This window comes from Rhincodon typus, chromosome 15 (assembly GCF_021869965.1).
Source record: "Rhincodon typus isolate 14 chromosome 15, sRhiTyp1.1, whole genome shotgun sequence".
NCBI classification, from domain to species: Eukaryota; Metazoa; Chordata; class Chondrichthyes; order Orectolobiformes; family Rhincodontidae; genus Rhincodon; species Rhincodon typus.
The window spans coordinates 4,269,954-4,295,398 of NC_063346.1; the positions used below are offsets into that span (position 1 = coordinate 4,269,954).

The 25,445-nt window shown below is 44.8% G+C and overlaps 1 protein-coding gene across 1 annotated transcript; it reads right to left on the bottom strand.

The window, feature by feature from the left end:
* Positions 1-1,578: 1,578 nt before the first annotated feature.
* Positions 1,579-20,791, bottom strand: si:ch211-189a15.5. The gene is made up of 2 exons (XM_020531846.2): positions 20,232-20,791; positions 1,579-7,827 (listed from the first exon to the last, which is right to left on the bottom strand). Exons 1-2 carry the CDS (start codon positions 20,553-20,555, stop codon positions 6,217-6,219), a joined length of 1,935 nt encoding a protein of 644 aa, XP_020387435.2. The 5' UTR covers positions 20,556-20,791; the 3' UTR covers positions 1,579-6,216.
* Positions 20,792-25,445: the final 4,654 nt, after the last annotated feature.

Consider the following 25,445-nt stretch of genomic DNA (forward strand, 5'->3'; position numbering starts at 1 on the left):
CAGCCTTCCTGCTCCTCTGATGCTGCTTGGCCTGCTGCGTTCATCCAGCTCTACACCTTGTTATCTCATTCTCCAGCATCTGCAGTTCCTACTATCTCTGAAACACTAGGATATTAGCTCTTTTTGGAGTGAATTGTAATGATCTGGAATGCACTGCTTGGAAAGGGTGACAGAGGTAGATTCAACAGGAACTTTCCAAAGGGAGTTAGATAAATTAATTGAAGAGTAACAAGAGCTGTTTGAAAACAGCAGGGCATTGAGATTCATTGATTAGCTGGTGCCAAAGATCTGCTACAGATCAAGTGAATGGATGCTTTCTGCTGCAAGATTCAGCATCTCTTTGACTGTCTGCATGAGAATTAAATAGGAAATTGTTTAGTAAAATGTCAGAGATCTACAGTGGGATCTTGCAAGACTGAGGCAAGGCAGCCAAAGACTGCCCATTTCCCCTGGAGAGGGCAACTGGTATTTCCAGGAGTGCTGAGCCAAGAGAAAACCTATCAGTTAAAAAGCAATGTGTAGAGTAAATAAATATCAAGAACAAACATTGCACTCTGCCCACTGGGGAAATAGGAACGGGGCTGGGGACAGCTGGGGTGAGTGGAGTGGGTGGGGGCACATTTTGTGAACTGTATCTGGAGCACAGGAAACCAACAGGGTCCTCTTTGGGAAGTTTACATAAAGGTTTTAACCTGCAGTTAGGTTTAAGGCAGGGATGGAGCTGGTCACTGCTGACCCTTCGGACATGGCTTAGAAATGAAGAGCAATGATGACATTCCAAGAGTGAAGAAGTTGGGAGAAGAGGCTCTGCCACCAGTAGATAATCTCAAAGGCCCCTAACAATATGAACACAGAAGAGTTGGGTGTAAAGGGAGAAGTGGGGGGAGAAGGCAGGAGAACGGGGTTGAGAAACACATCAGCCATGACCGAGTATCAGAGCAGACTTGATGGGCTGAATGGCCCAATTCTGCTCCTATATCTTATGGTCTAAGTAATGAGAGCTCATCAGAAAGGCATGGTGATAATCCTGGGATATTTTCATCCATATATCGGCCGGAAATGTCAGATGGGCAAATGTAGCCTAGGTGAGGTTGTCACTGCCTCTTTCAGATACTTTCTTAGGACATTGGTGAGGCTTCTTCTGGAATATTGTGTCCCGTTCTAGTGGTCCAGTTATAGGAGGATATTATTAAGCTGGAGTGGGCTCAGAAGAGATTTACCAGGTAGAGAAGGTTTGAGTCATAAGGTGGGGCTGGATAGACTGGGACTTTTTCCACCGGAGCATAGGAAGTTTTGACTTTATAGAAGTTTATAAAATTAGGAAGAGTATATAGATAGAGTTAATGGTAGGTGTCTTTTGCCCTAGGATGTGGGATTTCAAGACTAGAAGGCACATTTTTAAGGTGAGGAGAGCGAGATTTATGAAAGACATGTGGGCCAAATTTTTTTTTTTTTAAATAACACAGAAGGTCGTTTGTGTGTGGAATGAACTTCCTGAGGAAACGGTAGATATGCGCACAATTACAATATTTAAAAGACATTTGGATAAGTACATGAACAGGAAAGGTTTTACAGGTATATGGGCCAGGAGCAGGCAGGATGGGACTAGTTTAGTTTGGGATTACATTCGGCATGGACTGGTTGGATCAAAGAGTCTGTGCTGTATGACTTTATGACATGTTCTGGAGCAGGCCAGGGAGCAGGCCTCTCTAGATTATGTAATGAGATAGGATCTCATAGAGAAGACACCCCTCGGTAGCAACAACCATAATATATTTGAATTTTGAATTCATCTGGAGGGAGAGAAGAGTGGGTCTGAGACTATTTTTAACATTTAAATAAGGGCAATTATGAAAGGATAAAAGCTGAGCTGGTGAAAGTCAATTGGCAAATGAGGTTAAAGGACCAGTCAACTCAAATTCAGTGACTGATATTTCAGGGATTTATCAGAATATTTCAGATATATTCAGAAAACTGAGTACATACATTTGAAAGTGATGGACCCACCATCCATAGTTAATGGGAAATGTTAAAAATAGTACCACACTTAAAAGAAGAGCATATAATTGTATAATCTCTGTGAAGATGGGTGGCAGGTCAGAAGATTGGATAGAATATTAATTTTAAAAAAGGTAAAGAATGAGTAAAATGTTAATAAAGAGGGAAAAATTAGAGTGTGAGCGATAGCTAGTCATAAATAAAAAAAAAGATGGTAAGAGAAAAGAACTAACCAAGTGAATGCCGGTCCTGGAGAAAGTCAGACTGGAGAACTAATAAAGGAAAATAAGGAAATGGCAGGTTAACTGAACAGATATTTTGTATCAGTCTTCACAACACAGGATACATGTAACAACTCAGAAGCAGCAATAAATCAAGATATGGAAGGAAGTCAGGAACTAAGGAAAATTACAATCACCAGAGAAATGGGGCTGAGTAAATTGTTGGATGGAGTTTGACAAGTCCCTGGATCCTGACAGACTACATCCTAGGCTTTTGGAGAAAGTGTCTGGTCAGAAAAGTGATGTATAAGTTTCAATTTTCCAAATGTTTCTTGATTCAGGGATGGTCCCATTGCATTGGAAAATAGTGAATATAATTTGTTTCTTCAAAAAGAGAGACAGAAAGCCGGAAGCAACAGATTAACAAGGTGCAGAGCTGGATGAACACAGCAGGCGAAGCAGCATCAGAGGAGCAGGAAGGCTGACGTTTCGGGCCTAGACCCTTCATCAGAAACAGGTTAGTTTGCTTAACATCGGTCATAAGAAAAATATTAGAAGCTTTTATCAATGAAGTTACACCTGGGCACTTGGATAATTTTAAAGTGATCAGGCAGAGTCAACATGGTTTTGTGAAAGGGAAATCATGTTTAATTGATATAATGGAATTATTTGAGGGGTAACATGTGATGTTGATAAAGGGAAACAATAGATGTACTGTACTTAGACTTCCACAAGGCATTTGATAAGGTGCAAAGTTATTGAGGAAAATAAAAGGTCAAGGCGTGGGGGGTAACAAATTGCCATGGATAGAAGATTGGCTTGCTAACAGAGTACAGAGTAGGAATAAATGGGTCTTTTCAGGTTGGCAAAATTTAATGTGCCATAGGGAACGCTGCTGGGACCTCAGTGGTTTACTATCGACAAAAATTGGCTCAGATGAAGGGATGTAAGGTATGGTTGGCAAATTTGACAATGACACAAAGCCAGGAAGGAAAGTAAATTGTGAAAAGGACACACGGTTACAAAAAGATGTACAGGTTAAGTAAATGGGGAAAGATGTACCAAAATGAGTATAATGTGTGAGGATGTGAAATCATCCGTTTTGGCAGGAAGGAAAAAACAAAAGCACATTATTTTAATGGTGAGAGATTGTAGAGCTCAGAGATTTGGGTGTATCCATGTGTGAACTGCAAAAGGTGAGCATGTAAGAACAGCAACTACTGAGGAAAGTTAATCGAATACTATCATTTATTATTAGAGGAATTCAATATCAAAGTAGGAAGGTTATACTTCAATTATAGAGGGCACTGGTGAGACCACATCAGGACTATTGTGTACAGTACTGGTCTCCTTATTTTAAGAAAGCTTGTAAATGTATTGGAGGTAGTTTAGAGAAGGCTAACCAGGCCGATAGCTGGAATGGGTGGGTTGTCTTATGAAGAAAGGTTGGACGGACTGAGTTTGTATCCACTGGGGTTTAGAACAGTAAGAGGTTACTTGACTGAAACCGACAAGTTTCTGAGGGGTCTTGGACATTGAGAGGATGTTTCTTCCTATGGGGGGAAATCCAGAACGGAGGAGGGACTGTTTAAAAATCAGGGGGTCACATCTTTAAAACAGGCAGCAAGCAATTCTTTTCTCTCCCAGGAGGGATGTGGAGAGGTTTTGGAGCGCTCTTCCTGAAAAGGCAGCGGAAGCAGAGTCCTTGAATATTTTTAAGGCAGAAGTGGGCAGATTCTTGATAAGGAAGTGGTTGAAAGCTCGTCGGGGCAAGTGGGAATATGGATTTGAGGTTGCAATCAGATTAGCCACAAGATTACTGAATGGTGAAGCAAGCTTGAGGGGCTGAATGGCCTACTCCTAATGCATATCTTTATGTGTTGATCAGATGGTAACATGGATCATGGAAATAGCCCTGCAGGATTATGGTCAACCCTGACCTACACTCCAATCTTTTGGGGCAACATGGTAGGAGCTCAATGGTAGTCAGCTTCATGTTAGTTCTTGTCTATCCCTCCCTCAAACCCCTCGCAACTCTTGGGCTAGAAAAAAAAGGGTATTTTTTAATTCATTACAGGATATGGGCACCACTAGATGGGCCAGCATTTATTGCCCGTCCCTAGTTGCCCCTTGAGAAGGCGGTGGTGAGCTGCCATCTTGAACCACTGGAATCCACGTGCTGTAAGTTGATCCACAATGCCTTTAGAGAAGAAATTTCAGGATTGTGACCCAGGGACACTGGAGGAATGGCGATATATTTCCAAGTCTGGGTGCATTTAGATTTGATGGGAGCTTTTAATGGCAGTGTTCCTATGGATTTTGAAGGTGCTGTCAAGGGAGGCTTGGTGAGCAGTGCAGATTACAGATGATCCACAGTACTGCCAGAGTAGATTAGTGGTGAAGGCAGTGGATGATGAAGGTGGTGGATGGGATGCCAATCAAGTGGCAGTGTGCTTCGAGTGTTATTGGAGCTGCACCCATCCAGGCAACTGGGGAGTATTCCATCACACTCCTGACTTGTGCCTCGTAGGTGGTGGACAGGCTTTGAGGAGTCAAGAGGTGAGTTACTGACTAAGATTCCTAGCCTTTGGCTTATTCTTGTAGCTGCTATATTTAAATGGCTGGTCCAGTTCAGTTTCTTGTCACTGTAACCAATGAAGGGAAGGTCATTAATGAAGCAGCTGAAGATGGTTGGGCCTAGGACACTATCCTGAGGAACTCCTACAGAGATGTCCTGGAGCTGGGATGACTGACCTCCAATAAACATCAGTGTCTTCCTTTGTGCCAGGTACGGCTCTAACCTTTCAGTTCTGATCAGTTCTGAAGAAGGGTTACTGGACCCGAAATGTTAACACTGCTTTCTCTCCACGGATGCTGTCAGACCTGTTGAGTTTCTCCAGCAATTTCCATTTGTGTTTCAGATTTCCAGAGTCCGCAATTCTTTGTTTTATTATGTGACTCTAATCCTGTTGTCATCAGTGACCCATTGCCCATTTCCAGGGGCCTAGTGGTCTAGTTCATGGCTTGTAGCCTACAGAGTGAGAGCTGGAATATTCTTTGCTAAGTTGAGAAGTTTAATTCAGCACTTCAATAACTGTCCAGAAGTAAAGAGCTGGTTTCAGCTAAAGCAGCTGTAAAGTTGTTGTTTTGTTGAACAGACCTGTTGGGTTCTTTACATGTTGTTCAAAAGGCGGAAACCTGCTGTGTTTACCCAGTCCGTACCTATAGGTGACTCCAGTCCCATTTCAATATGGCTGAGGCCTAACTGTCATCTGAAACGGCTGAGACAGGACTCTCTTCACTGGGAGAAAAGAGGGTATCTCACTGTCAATCCTTCTCGGGGGTATCCAGGGATGGGATGGGTATAAAGGTAGACTTTTCAGTGACACCCACATCTCAAGAACCAATTAAAAACAAAAGGTTTAGGCTCATCACTGAATGGATTGTCCTTTGCGCTCTCTTCAAGGTAGATGTAGCATTCACTTTGGGTTTCTGGATAAAAATGAAGGTGGTCTTGCCAGCACAAACTGATCCCAGGGATCACTGGGGCAGACGGTTTCTTGGCAGAAATAGTCCAAATGGCAAGGTATACCCGCTGCAATAGGTGGCAGCAATCAGTTTTCATATCTGGATGAGTTTGTTGTCATTGTTCACTCCCCATTGCTCCTGATGGTGTTGAATCTGCAGGGGCTTCCAAACACTCTTTGGGCTTCACTCAAGTAGTCACTCCTCTTGGAAAAGACCAGAAGACAACTTGCCTTTCGGCAGCTCCAGTAAATAACCACATCCAGGCACTCGGCCACTTTGCTGGGGAGAGGCAGCCCTGGTTGATTTTCCCCTCCCTGCCCTGGGGACTGAGGGAGAGGCAGCAATGAGAGCATCTTGGCAATTAAGCAGACTATGACTAGCTGGCTCAGGACACTCCGAGACATGGCTGGTCAGTTTGGCTCAGTTGTCAGCTCAAGCACCAAGCATGGCCCCCTCTGAAAGCCAACATTTAAAGGCCTTCCTCACCTCTGCAGTGACTACACCTCGCTGCCCTGTCATCAACGAGGCTGACACTCCCCTCTGGCAACTTGCTCACGCAGACATAAGGGTCAGGGCTTTCTCCAATCAACAGCTCCTGGGTTTCAAGGCAATCCTTGGACACGGCTTGGCGCTGATTCGCAGACAGCTCCGAGCTGCAGTGAGGACACATCCGACACCCGGAGATATCACAGGATATGGCTGCGGGTGGTCCAGCCTCCAGGCTGTCAGGTGGGATGTAGAAAGACTGGGGGGGCTCTCGAACAATTTGGCCCCCTCCATCCTGCAGCATGTTGCCCATGAGCTCAGAGGGGTCCGCCAGCTGATGTTTCCTGGGAATGTCCAGAGGGGAGCACACACAGCACCTAGTAATGCTGGGAATCCGACAGGTTGCAAGCTGGTCGGCTACGTGAGTCTGTCGAAGTTGCTGCCCTCCTATTGGATCAGCCTGGCTCAAACCCACACACTGGGCCTCCGAGGCTCGGAGAGGTCTCGTGGGGTGAAATTGGGCAGGCCCAGAAGTCTCAGCTGTCGGGTAGGGCAGTTTCTCCTTATCTATATGCTTCAGCTCAATCTCCACAGGGGGTTCACTTTCCTTTTTCCGGCTGGTGGAATTCCCATTCAGGAACTTGCCATATTTCACAGATGAGGTGCTGTCTAACTTCTGATAGTTTTTCTCTAATGGTTTGCCCTCTGGATAGAGCTGGCTGGTGGCATCCAGTACACCACCATGTTTCAAGGAGGCTTTTGTGTCTCCTGTACCGAAATCTGCCCTGTCTCTAATCTTCAGGTTCTTACTATCCGATGGAGACGCAATCAGAGTTGATTTGGGGATAAAGCTCAAGGACTGGGGTCCAGTTTGACCCGGAGACAATTTGATGTGAGATTCCGATAGTGCCCTTTGCACCATGGACTGGTCCAGGACCAGCAGAGAGTCACACTGCCCCGTCGCCCCGCTGGGACTGGCAGTGTCGAGCAGCCTCTGAGAGTGTGTGTAGCCCAAGTTGCCGGTGATGGCAATATCGGTGTAGTCGCGATACAGGTCAATGCTGTCTGGTGGAAACATCATGGAGGTGGACAATGGATCGTTGGTGGTGTCCGACTCTCTATCCTCGAGTGCTCCTACCTGCAGCCCGAGGGTTCCCTGGTGGTTGGCAGAGTGTGGCAAGGGTGAGCTGGGCAGCTCAGACTCATCAAGGCCTCCCTCACAACTCAGGGCTGACTTTGTGGGCCCCTCATTCGCTGGAGCGGACCATTCACTGAGATTTCTAGATCCAGTTTTCATTGCGATCAAGTGTTTGATGCAGTCGGCCTGATTGAGAGACATGCAAGATCTCATCTGCACAATGTCTTGACAGCTACCGTGCATGGCTTGCTCCAGAGTCTCCTGCATCAGCTCACACTCAGCCCTGGCTAAGAAACATTCAAACCCATGTTGGCCAATGTCTTCTTTGCTGACCTGCTTGGAGATCACATATTCACTGGTTCCTTTCTGAGTGTAACCCAAATTCACCAAGACCCCTGGAAGGACCTCGGGAGGAAAAACCGGCTCAATGAAGTAGACAAAGGCTCCTGTGAAAGTCTGAAATAAATAAGATGAAATTAGCTTTTCAAGGAAAAATAATCAAAAAAGTTTTATCTCCAATAACTTCCCTCCCACTCCCAAGGGACCCCTCCTGCCTCTCCCAATTCTAACCGAAGAACATGAGCAAAAAATTATCCAGCCTCTTGAATCTGCTAGACCATTTAGTAAGGTAATCTTTGATCTTAACTCCACTTTCATTCCCAATCCCAGGAAGTTACAGTCCAAAAACTGGTCAGTGCCTTGATAGTGAGAGGCAATGGCTTAGTGATGTTATCATTAGACTATTAATCCAGAGACCCAGGCCATGTTTTGGGTGACCCGGGTTTGAATTCTACCACAGCAGATAGCGGGATGTGAATTCAACAAAAATCTGGAATGAAGATTCTAATGCTGATTGTCTGGAAAACCCATCTGGTTCATTAAATATCCTTTAGGGAAGGAAACTGCCATCCTTACCTGGTCTGGCCTACATGGGACTCCAGACCCACAGCAATGTGGCTGACTTTTAACTGCCCTCTGGGCAATTAGGGATGGACAATAAATGCTGGCTATAGCCGATCATCAAATTTAATAAAAAGGCTCTCCACAGTTAAAGCTTCCCATGGTATCAAAGAATCACAACCCCATCATGTCAGTCCAAAATGGTCAACCCCTTAACCTCAGATTTTCCAGTCAGGGCAAAAACACTCTCAGCATCTCAGCTTGGAACTTCAAGCAATGAATATTAATAAAAGAAAAAATGCTGGAGTAATTAATGGGATCAAACTCTCAAATTTCCTGGATTTAGTGGTCTATGCCTTCGAGTTCTAAAAGAGTTGGCTGCAGAGATAGTGGATGGGCAGCTTATGATCTTCCAAAATTCCCTAAATTCCAGAATCTTCAAAATTTCAATGAGATCGCTTCTCAGTCTTTGGAATTCCAGAGACTAGAGGACTACTCTATTATAGCCATGTCTTATAGGAAACCTTCTTACCACAGGAACCAGTCAAGTGAACCTCCACTGAAATCCCTCTGCAGCAAATAAAGCCAAAAGACATTGGATTCCAGCTTTTTGCGACTTATACACACAGACTCCCAAATCCCTCTGTGCTGCAGCTTCCTGCAGTCTTTCTCCATTTAATTAACATTCAGCTTCTCTGTTCTTCCTGCCAAAGTGCATAACCTCACAATTTCCAATATTGTATTCCATCTTGCTTAACCTGTCCATATCCCTCTGCAGACTCTGTGCCACTCTCACTACTTGTCTTCCCACCTACTTTCATATCAGCTTGGCTTTGGTACATTCGCTTTCCTCAAAATTATTAATATATATTGTAAAAAATTGTGGTCCCAGCACTGATCCCTGTGGCATTCTAGTAGTTACATTGTACATCCTTCTTAAGCACAGAGACTAGAACTGTACACATTGTTTTCAGTGTGGTCTCACCAAAGCTCTGCAAATTGAACAAGACTTCCAGACTCCTTTCAATCCTCTTACAATAAAAGGCAACATCTAATTCACTTCCCTTGTTGGGGAAGTACTTGCAAGTTAACTTTATGTTGTTTGTACTTGGACTCCCAGAGCCTTCTGAACAACAACTGTTAATAGTTTCTCACGGTCTAAAAAAAATAGTCTTTGTACTTTCCTGAGCTAAGTGAGTAAGGTTGTATTTCCACACATGATGCTCCAACTACCATCTTTTTATCCACTCAGGGAACTGACCCATAACTCATTACAAACTTACTGTAGCCTCCTAACAACTCATATTTGAACTTAACCTTGTGTTATTAGCAAACTTGGATACAATACACTTGTTCCCTTTACCCAAGTCATGTCTATAGATTGTAATTAGTAAGACCCCAGCATGTTTTCTTGCTGCACCCCAGTATTCACACTATGCCAACTCTAGAATGATTTATTTAATCCTGCTCTCTGTCTGTTTACCAAACCCCTTTCTGCGCACCACATTATTCCCAACTTCATGAATCCTTATCCCTATGCAACGATCTCCCATGTGGCACCTGATCAAATATCAAATCCAAATGTACTACATCCCCTGGTTTCCCTTATTTACCCTGCTAGTTATTTCCTTAAAAACACAAATCGTTTCAAATCATTTCCATTTGATAAAATCTCATTGATTCTGCTTAATCCTATAATCTTTTCTACGTGTCTTTTTACCAATTCCTTAATAGCATGTTCTATTTTTTTCCAATGATTGATGGCTTTATGGCCTGTAGTAGTCCAACATTTTTTAGACTGCAAGACCATAAGACATAGGAGCAGATGTAGGCCATTCAGCCCATCAAGTGTGCCCTACTAACAGCATGGCTGATATGATAATCAGCAACACCATTTTCCTGCCTTAACCCCATAACCCTTAATTCCCTTCCCAGTTTCAAGTTTGAGATAGATAGATTGTATGTAAGGTTCTGGAGTAGATTTGTAGCTCGGGTTGTGGGTGTTGAGGTTGGTTGGCTCGCTGAGCTGGTTTGTTGTTCTGCAGACGTTTCGCTACCGTGCTTGGTAACATGCTCAATGCAGCCTCTGATGAAGCGTCGGTGTGTTTTCCCGCCTGGTTTTTAAACTCTGGGGTCCGTTGCGATGGATTGCCTCACTTCCGGGTTTCCTCCGTAGTGGAATATATATGGGGTCGAGTTCAATGTGTTTATTAATAGCATGCTTCATGGAGTGCCATGCTTCCAGGAATTCTCGTGCTTGTCTCTGCCTAGCCTGTCCCAGGATCTTGGTGTTGTCCCAGTTGAAGTCGTGGTTCTCCTTGTCCATGTGGATTGAGATGAGTGAGTATTGGTCGTGTCTTTTTGTAGCCAGTTGGTGTTCATGTACTCTTGTTGTTAGTTTCCTTCCTGTTTGTCCTACACTGGACAAACCAGCTTGGCGAGCCAACCAACCTCAACAGATTGTATGTAATTAATGGCCCAACCTTTACAGCCCTCTTTGGTTAAGAATTCCACAGATTTACTACCCTCCGAGTGAAGAAATTCCTCTTCATCTGTGTTAAGTATATGACCGTTATTCTGAGATTATGTCCTCTGAACCTAGTCTCTCCCACAAGGAGAAACAACCTCTCTGCAACTACCCTGTCGACTCCTTAAGAATCTTCCATGTCTCAACAAAGGTCACCTCTCATTATTCTAAGCTCCAATGAATACAGGCCTAACCTACTCAACCTCTCCTCATAAGATAGTCTGTCCATGCCTGGAATCAACCTCTTTTGCCCCTTTACTAATAGTAATTATTTTAATTTCTTCCTTTCCAGTGGACTTTTGGTTTGCTGCTATTTCTGATTTGTTTTCTTTTGCAAAGGCAGACACAAATGGTTATTCAGTGTCTCTGCCACTTCCTTATTCCCCATTACAATTTCTCCCCTCTCTAAGGGGCTTTTGATGACTTTTGCTACTCCCTTCCTTGTTTACATAGTTGTAGAAATAAAGTGTTCACTAATCCACAATAGGGTCTCACTCCAGGAATGCATTGATTTTGATACTTGTTATCTAATCTCTACATAATTTGTTCCTGTTCCTATCTCTTAAACATCCTCCAGTCCGAAAGCCCACTGTGATGTTTGTGTGTTTCCCCTTCAGGCTTCATGTGCATGCACTGTATTAATTGTTCCACTGTTGAGAAGCCTGTTCCTTGTTCTGGTTGATCTTTCTGTAAAGTAAGTCTAAACCAGAATGTGTCAACTAGAATAATTGATTCACACACAGAGGGCAAAACAGAGAGGGAAAGAAAAATGGGAAAAAAAAAGTGAAAAGAGACAAACAATAAAATTCTGGTGTCCCCGCTATAGGGTTAAACTTGAAAAGGTGCAGAAATGATTTACGAGGATGTTACCAGGGTTGGAGGGTTTGAGCTCTAGGGAGAGGCTGAATAGGCTGGGGCTATTTTCCCTGGAACGTCGGAGGCTGACGGGTGACCTTATAGAGGTTTATGAAATCATGAGGGGCAAGGATAGGGTGAACAGCCAAGGTCTTTCCCCAGTGTGGGGGAGTCCAGAACTTGAGGGCATTGGTTTAAGGTGAGAGGGGCAAGAGGGACCTAAGGAGCAACTTTTTCACACAGAGGGTGCTGCATGTATGGAATGAGCTGACAGAGGAAGTGGTGAAGGCTGGTACAAATACAACATTTAAAAGGCAGCTGAATGGGTATATGAATAGGAAGGGTTTAGAGGGATATGAGCCAAATGCTGGCAAATGGATTAATAGATTAATTTGGGATATCTGGTCAGCATGGATAAGTTGGACTGAAAGGTCTTTTTCTGTGCTGTACAATGTTATGACTCTATTTTTTAAGTCTTCCAGAAATAATTAATTTCTTGAGTTACAAGGCGCCAAACAATTCAGAAGTGGCTCTGGCTCTGTTCTTGAGGTTCATACAATCATAGTATCCCTACCATGTGGAAACAGGCCCTTTGGCCCAACAAGTCCACAATGACACTCAGAGCATCCCACCCAGACCCATCCCCCTAACCTATACATTCCCAAACACTCTGGGCAATTTAGCATGGCCAATCCACCAAACCTGCACATCTTTGGATTGTGAGAGGAAACCCACACAGACACGGGGAGAATGTCCAAACTCCACATAGTCAGTCGCCCGAGGGTGGAATTGAACCCAGGTCCCTGGCACTGTGAGGCAGCAGTGCTAACCACTGAGGCACCGTGCCACCCAGTTGTTGGGCAGTAATTAACCATGCCATTAAAAACTCACTTACACTGGAAAGTTTAAGCCCTAAACTTTTCTTAGTGCTTGGTGGCCAAGTACCTCGATCTCACATAAAAGCAGAACACTGTGTATACTGGGAGATCTGAAATGAAAACAAAAAGTGCTGGAGAAACTCAGCAGGTCTGACAGCATCAGTGTACAGGAAAACAGAATTCATGTTGCAAGTCTGGAGTAACTATTCTTCAGAACTGTTCCTCTTTCGTTCCAAAGAAAAGTCATATTGAATTCAAAACGTTAATTCTGTTTTTCCCTCTCCACCGATGTTTTCAGACCTGCTGAGTTTCTCCAACACTTCCTGCTGTTACCTCAAATTCACAGCTGTCGATGCATGGGAATAATGTGAGTCTTTTGCCAAAGTCCCAAAAATTGCAAGGTTTCTGCAGGAGAACTGCAATTTGGACAGGAATTTCCTGATTTCTTTATTTAACTGAACACGTGCTTGTGAGAACTTGTTGTCTGAATAGTGCTGAGCTGATAGCCTGACTGTTAATCTTAACATAAAATCTGGATTGTTGCTGCCTGTGTTTTCTTATTTGACCTTGGGATGTGACCATCACAGACAAGGTCTGCCATTATTACCCATCCCTAACTACCTTAATGAGCTATCTCCTTGAACCACTGCATAACTTGGCGTACGGGGGACCTTAGGTAGAGAATTCCAGGTATTTAGTGACACTGAAGGAACGGCGATATACTTCCAAGTCAGGATGGTGAGTGGCTTGGAGGGGAACTTGCAGGGGGTGCTGTTCCCATGTATCTGCTGCCCTTGTCCTTTTAGATGGAGGTGATTGTGGGTTTGGAAGGTGCTGCATAAGGATCCTTGGTGAATTTCTGCACTGCATCTTGTAGGTAGTATACACGGCTGCTTCCGAGTGGTCTGTAGTGGAGGGAGTGGATGTTTAAGGGGGTGGATGGTGTACTGATTGAGATAGCTGCTTCTGCCTGTCATATTTCCTACATTACAACAGTGACAGTGTTTCAAAATGACTTCATTGGCCACAAACCATTTTGGGATGTGGTGCTCCATAAGGTGCTATATAAATGCACATCCTTTCTCTCAAGTGACAGAGAGGGGGAGAGAGAGAGAGAGAGATTGCTGTTCAATGACGTCCCATGAAAAGCCCCTGTGTAGAAAGCAAAACAGCTAACAGTAAAGAAGTAAATAGCATATAGAAAAAAATGAGCCAATGACCACAGATGCTGGAAATCTGAAATAAATACCGAAGTGCTAGAGACCATTTAGCAGGTCAGACAGAATTAACAGCTCAGGACGGTGACCTCTCTTTAGAACTGCGTTCCAGAGAAAAGACATTGAGCTAAAATAAGAACAGTGATCCTATTTCCTTCTTGGTTAGATTTTTTTAAAGGTATAGCTGAGGTTGATATACACAGCAATGAGGTGAGCTGCCTCTAATATGCTTTTAGTGATGTTTGTGAGGAAAATCTCTTCTGTCCTTAGAATAGATCCTGTTGAATGGGACCTGAACAGACACAGAAATAACAACAGAAGTAGGCCATTCAGCCTCTCGATTTTGCTCTGCCATTCAATAGGATCATGGCTGATCTGACATTCCTCACATTCACTCTCCTGCCCTTTCCCCATTACCCTTGATTACCTACTGATCCATCTACTTCAACCTTAACTATACAAAAGGACTCTGCCCCCACAGCTGTCTGTGGCAAGGAGTTTCAAAGACTCCCTACCCTCAGAATAAATTCCTCCTCATCTCAGTCTTAAATTGGCACTCCTTTATTCTGAGGCTGTGCCCTCTGATCCTAGACTCTTCCAGGCACAGCCCCAACCTGTTTAGCTTTTGCTTGCAAGATAATTCCTCCCTATCAGGGATGTTCCAGTGAACTTTCTCTGAACTGCCTCCAATGAAATGATATTTTTCTTTAAATAAAGGGACCAAAACTGCTCATAGAACTCCAGATGTGGTCTCACCAGCACCTTGTGCAGTTGCAGGAAGACTTTTCTACTCTTACACTCCAACCCCTTTGAAATTATCCTGACTCTCTGGATTATTAGTCCATTGACAGTTCCACTATACCACTGCCTTCCCAGTTTTTAGACCTCCCAGTCACAGGGAGCATCCTTCTTGTATCAAGCACATCACAGCCTGTAAGAGTTGCATATGTTCGAACGAGCTCAACTCCCCAATTCTTCTAAGCTCCCACTGAATGAAAGGACAGCCAGTCTATTTATAATATCCCAGGAATTAGTTTGTTGAACTTTTGTTGCACTGCCTCCATAAAGGAGACTGAAACAGGACTCAACTCTCTGGGTGTGGTCTCACCAAGACTCTACATAACTGCAGCAAGACATCTTGACAACCATAAGCTTGTGTGATGCTACACCTCAGCCAAGGAACAGGCTGGCATTCAGTGATACAACCAAAGGGAGTATCCTCACGTGTAGTTTGAACAAAGAGGCCATTATGAATATTTTACCAATGTCATTGTTAAATTCTTTTTAAACTGTTTCTCTACAAAAAAAAATTCTCAGCACATGAGAATGAAGAATGGGAGATGACCTTATTGAAACGTACAAGATTCTTAGGAGACTTGAGAGGGTAGATATGGAAAGGTTGTTTCCCCTTACGGGAGAGTTTAGGACCAGAGGGCATCAACACAGATTAAGGGGGTCACACATTTCAGATGGAGATGAGGAGGAATTTCTGCTCTCAGAGGGAATGAAGCTGTGGAATTCTTTTCCGCAGAGGACTGTAGAGGCTGGGTCATTCAGTATATTCGAGGCTGAGATAGACAGATTTTAATCAGTAAGGGAATCAAGGGTTATGGGGAAAAAGGCAGGAAAGTGGAGTTGAGGATGATCAGCTCAACCATGATCTCATTGAATGGGGGAGCAGACTCAATGGCCTACTTCTGCCCCTCCGTCTGATTGTCTTTATATTAATTCCCACATCGTTGGGGAATTAGGGTTGGGCAATAAATGCTGGCCCAGTTGGTGCAGCCCACATCCTGTGAATAAGGACGAAAGAGGTGATATAAATGCTGCCGAGGGATGGTGCAGCAGTCCTGGGAAATGTCTTGACTAAGAGAGTGAGGAGAATGTGGGAGGGATGCCCTCTAAGGGTAACGAGATAAATGTATGAGAGATAAAGAACAGAAAAGCCTGTTGTGGTTTATGAAGGTAGAATGGCACGGATACTGTCTGCTGCAGAACACCAGAACAAACTAGTTAGGCCGAGAGGTTTATTTCCTGTTCCTTAATGGCTGCAGTTTGATTAAACAGAGAGGCTGCTAAGGGGTTAGTTAAGAGTTAACTACAATGGTGTGGTTTTGAGTCAATATGTTGGATTGGACTGGGTAAAGACAGCAGGGTTCTCACCTGGAGGATAACCGTGAACTAGTTTCATTTCCTGAAAGAACAATTTTGAAAGCCTCTGGTAACAGTGACCTTGATTTTTTTTAAATTTCATTTTTTTAAAAATACATACTTGAGATTGTCATAAAATTGACTGGATCGTGATTGAATCTTCAGTCTCAGGTGCTGTGTGACTTCAGTCCCACACCAACACAGATTGTTTTTCCCCCACTTGTGGGAGGTGGGCATCACTGTCTGGGTCAGAATTTATTGCCTGTTCCTAGTTGCCCTTTTAGAAGGTGGTGAGCTGCCTTCTTGAACTGCTGCAGTCAGACCTGCAATACCCCTAGGGAGAGAATTCCAGGACTTTGGCCTAGCCACAGCGAAGGAACAGCGATATATTCCCAAGACAGGATGGTGAGCGGCTTGGAGGGGAACTTGCAGGGGGTGGTGTTCCCATGTATCTGCTGCCCTTGTCCTTCCAGATAGATGTGGTTATGTGTTTGTAAGGTGCCAGAGGGATCCTTGGTGACTTACCGTGCCACATCTTACAAACAGTACACACTGCTGGTGCTAAGCATTGATGATGGAGTGGGTATTAAGGTGGTGGATGTGGTGTCAATCAAGCGGGCAGCTTTGTCCTGGATGGTGTCAAGCTCCCAGAGAGCTGTTGGGGCTGCACCCATCCAGGCAAGTGGGGAGTATTCCATCCCACTCCTGACTTGTGCCTTGTAAACTGATAGACAGGCTTTGGGAAGTCAGGAGGTTGAGTTACTCACTGTGATATTTTTATCCTATGACCTACCTTTGTAGTCACAGTATTTAAATGGCTAGTTCGGTTTTGTGTCAATATTAAACCCAGGATGCTGGTTCACTAATGTCCCTTAGGGAAGGAAAGTGCCATCCTTACCTGGTCTGGCCTACATGTGACTGCAGACCCACAGCAATGTGGTTGGCTCTTAACTGCCCTCTGGGCAATTAGGGATGGGCAATAAATACTGCCTGGTCAGCGACGTCCTCATCCCATGAATGAATTAAAAAAAAAACTTTCAAGATGGTGTGAAGTTAAATACAGTGAATGTCCAAAGAGAAACTGGGGTTCAGGTGCAGAATTTAAGTGCTACAAATGGGTGCAGAAAATAATCAAGAAAGCCAACGCAATGCTGGCCTTTAGGATGAGGACGTCGTTGGCTAGGCCAACATTTATTGTCCATCCCTAATTGCCCAGACAGCAGTTAAGAGATGGCCACATTGCTGTGGGTCTGGAGTCACAGGTGGGACCAGGTATGAATGGCAGCTGCCTTCCCTAAAAGACATGAGTGAACCAGATGGGTTTTCCTGACCATCGACAATGGGTTCATGGTCATCATTAGACTCTCAATTCCAAATTTTTATTGGCTTCAAACTCTCCCATCCACCACAACAGGTTTCAAACCTGTGTCCCTAGAACATTACCTGGATCTCTGGATTAATAGTCCAATGATAATACCGCCACATCATCGCCTCTTCTTTTAAGTCCCCTCAAGTATAAGGATGAGGAAGTTATGCTGCAGTCATACAAAACCCTGGTTAGACCCCACTCGGAGTACAACGAACAGATCTGAGCCCCACATCTTAGGAAGGATAGATTGGCCTTGGAGGGAGTACAATGTAGGTTCACAAGAATGATACCAGGACTTCAGGGGTTAAGTTATGAGGACAGATGATACAAATTAGGCCTTTATTGTCTAGAATTTAGAAGGTTAAGGAGGTGATCTGACCAAAGTCTTCAAGGTATTAACCTGGAGAGACAGGGTAGATAAACTATTCCCACTGGTTGGGGATTCCAGAACTAGGGTCTTAGTCTGAGAATTAGGGCCAGACCGTTCAGGAGAGATAAAAACCAAAAGAACTGCGGATGCTGTAAATCAGGAACTAAAACAAAGTTGCTGGAAAAGCTCCAGCAGGTCTGGCAGCATCTGTGGAGGAGAAAACAGAGTTAACGTTTCGGGTCCGGTGACCCTTCCTCAGAACTGATGGTGGCTGGGAAAACGTCAGTTTATATGCAGAAAATAGGGAGGTGGGTGGGGTAGGGAGTAAACGATAGGATAGAGCCCAAAGAGAGAGAAATTCAGTTGGACAGACAAAGGAGTTGCTAACGATCAGGCTGGGATGGTGAATAGTTGTTAATGGGGACTGTTAGTGACTAACAACCGGGGGTATGTAATGGCAGGCTATGTGGTAACAAGGCCTGGTGTGTGGGGTGGGGGGCTGGGATATGGGAGAGTTCAGGCAGTTCAGGAGAGATGTTAGGAAGCACTTCCACACACAAAAGGGTGGGACAGGTTTGGAACTCTCTTCCACAAACAGCAGTGGATGCTAGATCAGTTGTTAATTTTAAATCTGAGAGAGATGAATTTTTCTTAAGCAAATATGTACCAAATATATGTCAAAAGCAGGTATATGGAATTAGGCCAGAGATCAGCCACAATTTCACTGAAATGCAGAACAGGGTCAAGGGTTTTAATGGCCTACTCCTGTTCCTATGTTCATTGCCTGATGTTTATGTGATATGAATGTTACTTGCCACTGATCAGCCCAAGCCTGGATAACGTCCAGGTCTTGTTGCATTTGAACATGGACCATTTCAGTATCTGAGGAGTCATGAATGGTGCTGAAACATTGTGTAACCATCAGCAAACATCCCCAATTCTATCCTTATGATGGAGGGAAGGTCATTGATGAAGCAGCTGAAGATGGTTGGGCCTAGGACACTACCCTGAGGAACTCCTGCAGAGATGTCCTGGAGCTGAGATGACTGACCTCCAACAACCACAACCATCTTCCTATCTGCCAGGTATGACTCCAACCACTGGAGAGTTCCTCTGCCCCTTCGAGTCCCACTGACTCCAAACTTGCTAGGCTGCTTGATGCCACACTCGGTCCAACAAGGCCATATTAAAGGAGGAGCAAGAATGCGGGATCAATTGCTTGAGTCTGCTCTGCCACTCAGTGGGACCATGGCTGATCAGACATTGCTCAGATCCACTTTCCTGTCCTTTTCCATAATCCTCGATTCCTCTACTGATCAACAATCTCTCTATCTCAGCCTTAAATATACACATGGATTCAGACCCCACAGCTCTCTGAGTTCCAAAGACTCTCAACCCACTGAAAGAAGAAATTCCACCTCATCTCAGTTTTAAATTGAAACCTCCTTATTTTGAGACTCACTCATGAGGAGAAACATCCTCTCAGCATTTACCCTGGAGCCCCTTAAGAGTCCGATAACTTTCAATGAGATCACCTCTCATTCTCTAAACTCCAGTGATTACAGACCTAAACCTGTTTAGCCTTTGCTCATAAAACAATCCCTCCATACTTAACTCTTAGCTTTCCTCCTTTTGTTGAGCAACAGTCTCCCGTGAGATGTTTTATTTCATGAAGAGAGTGCTAAATAAAGACATTGTTGTTGCAATGGCTTTCACATGAGAATTGCAGTATCAGTTTCCCAGGAGAACAAGAGTTACACAATAAACACACTTACACCTGGAGTTGAACAAGGTCAGAGGGATTCGAGGCCCCACACTGGGATTAATTTTTAGGCTCTGGTGTTGCTCCAGGGTTTAGTGCTGGAGAATGTTGAGGTGGGTCTATCTCAGGACCTTCCGGGGAGGGTGTGGTCGTCGCTATATTCCCTCTAACTTCACCAGCTGCTGTGTAGACCTTTGAAGGGAAAGTGTTAGCACAGACCCTCTGAATGGGCTAGAGAGAATGTTGGTTGGTAAGTGTGTTGTGGGGTTGAGTAAAAGCTGGGACCATAAAGTAGAAGATAGGAGCAAGAGCAGACCATTCGGCCCATCAAACCATTCAACGCTATCTCGGCGGATCTTTTATGGCTATGGACTTGATGGGCCAAATGACCTTTTCTGTATTGTATGATTTGATAACCTCGGAATTCAACTCCACTTTCCCACCTACTCTCTGCCACACCCCCCCTCCAAAACCAATCCCAGCCTTAAATATATCCAAGTCTGGAGCCTGTCCAACCCTCGGGGGTAAAAGATTCCAGGTGAGTGAAGTTCAACTCAATGTTGTATGTCCGAATCCTCCAAGCAGAATGTTTGCATCAGTGATGCTCAGTTATAATTTTGAAAATGAAACCGGGGGGGGGGGGGTGTGTTCTTTGTGGAGAGGTGAGGCGGGAAGAAATTGAGGGAATTGCAAGGAAATTGAAATCCGGAGTAGGTCTCTTCGTCAGGTTAACCTGACAGTGTCAGCCCGGAGAAAATGTTTCACCCCAGATCTAATGACCGACCCCATTCCCTCCTCCACCCAACGCTACTTCCCCAAGCACAAACAGACCTTGATCGACTTGATCTCCTTTCTCCAGGGCCACAGATACAGGTTGATGGAGATCAGCTCTAGCAGCTCAAAGGCTTTACCCAGGGCCCCGAGAGGCTGCTCCCTCATCCCCTCTCCGCCCCTGGCTTCAACAAACTCCTGGGCCAGGCGGTAGAAATCCAGCTGCTGGAAGCGCTGGCACGGAGCGGACACCGAATCGAGGAACTCCCTGCCTCGGCGGAGCTGTTCAGCCCCGGTGCAGGGAGACAGGCTACCGGCGATGAAATCCTTCTGGTGGTAAGCCAGGAACTTTTGGTAAACTTCTGCCTTGCTACAACCGCCCATGTTGCAGGAGGGAGGACCGGGGGGAATCCCCCCCGACCCACCGCCGCCGCCAGCTGGATACAGTGTGTCAGTTTCCTGAAATGTATCAGGCTGTCCCTCTGCGCCACACTGTATCCATCAGCCGCTCGCTTTCATTCAACTTTCCAGCCCAGTGGGGAAGTTTGCTCCTCTCTCTCTCTGTCTCTCTCTTCCATCCCCACTGCAAGGCAATGGCAAACTGAAAGTGTTCGTGCGCAATGCTACATTTGGAGCCTGATCACTTCACTGTTTCACTGCTGGAGTTGCTCCAGGAAACTGGCTCGGGAGGGCAAGATATTTCTTTTCTTCTTCTTTTCCCTTCAGGGGAGGCAGTGATGTGGTCCCACAGAGCTCGTGATTTACACAGATCCCCGGTCATGTCCTGGGGACTAAACACAGAGCTTGCTGGGGACACTCAGCAAGGGGAGGCAATGGCCTAGTGGGTATTATTGCTGGACTATTAATCTAGAAACAAAAACAGATGGTGCTGGAAAAAGCTCGGCAGGTCTGGCAGCATCTGTAAAGAGAAATCAGAGTTAACCTTTCAGGTCCGGTGATCAAACCCGAAGCATGAACGCTGATTTTTCTTCACGGATGCTGCCAGACCTGCTGAGCCTTTCCAGCAACTTGTGTTTTTGTTTCTGATTTACAGCATCCGCAGTTCTTTCGGTTTTTAAACACAACAAAGGCTGCGGGCGTGGGGGCGGGCATGGTCAGAGAATGTAAGGGGAATTAAAGGGCGGACACGACGTACTCAGTTTCAGAAATTATTGAAGTGAGGCTGGAAAGTACCTGAGCAGAAAGTGAGGTGTAGTTTCTTGAGCTTGTGTTGTGCTTGATTGGAACATTGTAAATGGCCCAGGATGGATCAAGGCAAAAAGATAGTGCCTAAAGCCTGGTAACTTCTATGTTGGTGGGTCTGGCACAGGTGGTGGTAAGGTGTTGGCAGAAGGGTGGCACAGCAGGTGTTGTTTGTGAACCAGCTCAGCGCTAAGGACCCGCTGCAGTTATGGCAGAACAAAGATAGACTCCCTTTCAATTATATCTCTTTATTCTTAAACTATACAAAGTGGTGCTGGATTGTGGTGACAGTTAAAACTTTTCACTGTGTTTTACTGAATTATTCACTGTAAAACGCAAGTGACAATAAATCATTCAAATCATTTCAGAGGTGGTTTACTGAAATGGCAAGCAACTGGGAGGTCAGGGTCATTCTTACAGAGAGAAGGGAGGTGTTCTACAAAGCAGGCACCCAGTCTGTGTTTGGCCTCACCAGTGGAAAGGAGGCCACAGTGTGAGCAGTGAATGTCCTGGGGACTGTGGTTTGAATTCCGTCATAGCAGATGGTAGAATTTGAATTCAATACCAAATTAAACATCTAATGAAAAAAGCAAAATACTGCACATGGCTGGAAATCTGGAATGAGAGCAGAAATTGCTGGAGAAACTCAGCAGGTCTGGTAGCATCTGTGGAGAGGGAGAAACAGAATTAACATTTTGAGTCCAGTGTGACTCATCTTCAGAACTAGAATTAACAACCTCTTCAACTTTTGCATTGGGCCTCCGTGAATTTACTGTTGAATTTTTCCAGCAATTTCTGTTTTTAAATTTAATGGTGACCATGGAACTATTGTTGATTGTCGTAAGAACTCATCTGGTTCACTAATGTCCTTCAGGGAAGGAAATCTGCCGTTCTGAGGAAGGGTCACCGGACCCGAAACGTTAACTCTGTTTTTTCTTTCACGGATGCGGGCCAGACCTGCTGAGCTTTTCCAGCAACTTTGTTTTTGTTGTTGTTGTGGAGGAAATCTGCTGTCCTGACCCGCTCTGGCCTACATGTGACTCCAGACTTTCAACGATGTGGTTGACTCTGAGCTGCCTCGAAAATGCCCCATCAGGACAGTCAGTTGCATCCAAGAGCAATTAGGGATGGGCACTAAATGCTGACTCAGCCAGTGATACCCACATCCCATGAGTGAATAAAAAAAGAAATCCATCGTCCTTTTTCACAACTGAAGCAATTCTGAAGAATGGTCACACTGGACCCGAAATGTTAGCTCTGTTTCTCTCTCCACAGATGCTGCCAGGCCTGCTGAGTTTCTCCAGCAATTTCTGTGTTTCATATATAAATAGAGTCATAGAGTGATAGAGATGTACATCATGGAAACAGACTCGTTGGTTCAACTTGTCCATGCCGACCAGATATCCTAAATACATCTAGTCCCATTCGCCAGCATATCCCTCGAAACCCTTCCTATTCATATACCCATCCAGATGTCTTTTAAATGTTGTAATTGTACCAGCCTCCACCACTTCCTCTGGCAGCTCATTCCATACACGCACCACCCTCTGTGTGAAAAAGTTGTCCCATTTTAAATCTTACCCCTCTTACCTTAAACCTATGCCGTCTAGTTTTGGAATCCCTAACCCAGGGAAAAAAAAACCTTGTCTATTTATCCTATCCATGCCCCTCATGATTTTATAAACCTCTATAAGGTCACCCCTCAGCCTCCAACACTCCAGGGAAAATAGCCCTATTTCAGCCTCTCCCTATAGCTCAAACCCTCCAATCCTGGCAACATCTTTGAAAATCTTTTCCACACCCTTCAAGTTCAATGACATCTTTCCTATGGCAGGGAGACCAAAACTGAGCGCTATTTCTCTGTGATAACAAGGTGTAGAGCTGGATGAACCCAGCAGGCCAAGCAGCATCAGAGGATTTCTCTGTCCTCGTTGGAATTTAGAAGTATAACCGGGGATCCTGTAGAAACATATAAAATTATGAAGGCAATAGTTAGGACAGAGCTGGGAGGTTGTTTCCTCTGGCGGGTGAAACTGGAACTAGGGGGCATAGCCTCAAAATAAGGGACAGCTGATTTAGGACTGAATTGAGGAGGAACTTCTTCATCCAAAAAGTTGTGAATCTGTAGAATTCCCTGCCCAATGAAGCAGGCCAGGCTGCCTCGTTGAATGTTTTTAAGGCAAAGGTAGATAGATTTTTGAACCGTGAAGGAATTAAGGGCTAAAGTAAGCGGGTGGGTAAGTGGAGCTGAGTCCATGAAAAGAACAGCCATGATCTTATTGAATGGTGGAGCAGGCTCGATGGGCCGGATGGCCTACTCCTGCTCCTATTTCTTATGTTCTTATGTTCCCGCATCTACAGTTCTTTGTTTTTATTTCTCCTTCTCCTGGGAGACAGCCTGCTCCACACCCACATCACAAGGCACTTTGCTGGGCCAGCCTGTCCTCCAGGGCACAGTGCTGACTGGACATTTGACCTTGGAGGGCATCACCGCTATCTTAACACCCCCAATGCTTATCCTGCATTCTCTCAATCATTTAAACATTAAACAATCTTGTTTTCAACAATCTCTGCATGACCTCTGGCATCTGTTCCTACTTTGAACATATTTATATTCTGTTACTTCCAGCACACACTTATTCTTTGAGCTTGGGATCAAATGAATGTTAAGAATTTTAATAAAGGACACACCCAAAGTTTATTTATGGGATGTGACTAACCTGAATTTCTTGCCCATCCTGAATTGCCCACATTGCTGCCAAAGGAGGCTTAGTGTCCTTGTGCATCAGTCGCTGAAGATAAACATGCAGGTGCAGCAGGTGGTAAAGAAGGCGAATGGTATGTTGGCCTTCATTGTGAGAGGTTTCGCGTACAGGAGCAGGGATGTGTTGTTGCAGTTATGCAGGGCCTTGGTGAGACCACACCTAGAATATTGTGTGCAGTTTTGTTCTCCTTTTCTGAGGAAGGATGCTCTTGCTCTCAAGGGAGTGCAGCGAAGGTTTACCAGGCTGATTCTGGGGATGGCGGGTCTGACATGTGCGGAGAGATTGACAAGGTTGGGATTGTTTTCGCTGGAGTTCAGACAAATGAGAGGGGGATCTCATAGAGACTTATAAAATTCCAATAGGACGGGACAGGGTAGATGCAGGGAGGATGTTCCCAATGGTGGGTGTGTCCAGAACCAGGGGTCACAGTATGAGGGTTTGGGGTAGACCATTTAGGACAGAGATGAGGAGACATTTCTTCACCCAAAGAGTGGTGAGCCTGTGGAATTCATTGCCACAGGAAATAGTTGATGCCAAAATATTGAATGTATTCAAGAGGTGGCTAGATATAGCACTTGGGGTGAATGGGATCAAAGGTTATGGGGAGAAAGCAGGATGAGGCTGTTGAGTTGGACAATCAGCCATGATCATGAAGAATGGTGGAGCAGGCTTGAAGGGCCGAATAGCCTCTTCCTGCTCCTATCTTCTATGTTTCTATATGTTTGTTTCCCTTTGGCTGTGGTGATGGGGAGCGGTGGGGGAGAGGGTGGGGTGGTGGGGTGTGGTTCTTGAAAACAGGGTCACAGTCTCACAGTAGGGAGTTGAGTATTATTTGTTACTGTGATGAAGAGAAATTTCTTTACTCGGATGGTAGTGGACCTTTGAAATTCTCTATGCCAGAGGGTTGTGACAGTTCAGTTAATGGGTTTATTCAAGTTTGAGATCAATAGTTTTTCTGGGTCCCAGCAGCATTGAGGGACAATGTATGTGCATGTGGATGTGAGGTTGAAGGTCAGCCAGAAGCTTACTGAATGGTTGAAGGGATTGAGTGGCCTTCTTCAGCTCCTACTTCTGTTATGTTTTGTGCCCCTGTCAGTGCCAATTCTCCCATCACTACGTTGAAGACCTGCAGTTCCACAATAGTACTGCTGGGGGTGGTGCTGAGCTCCCCATCCACTGGTGGCTCATCAGCACCACCAACAGGAATAGAGCTGCTTTGCACCTCATAAAGCAAACAAAATGTGTGTATTAAATAAGAAAAATGTGTGTATTAAATAAGAAAATAAATCTCAATGGCACATGAAAA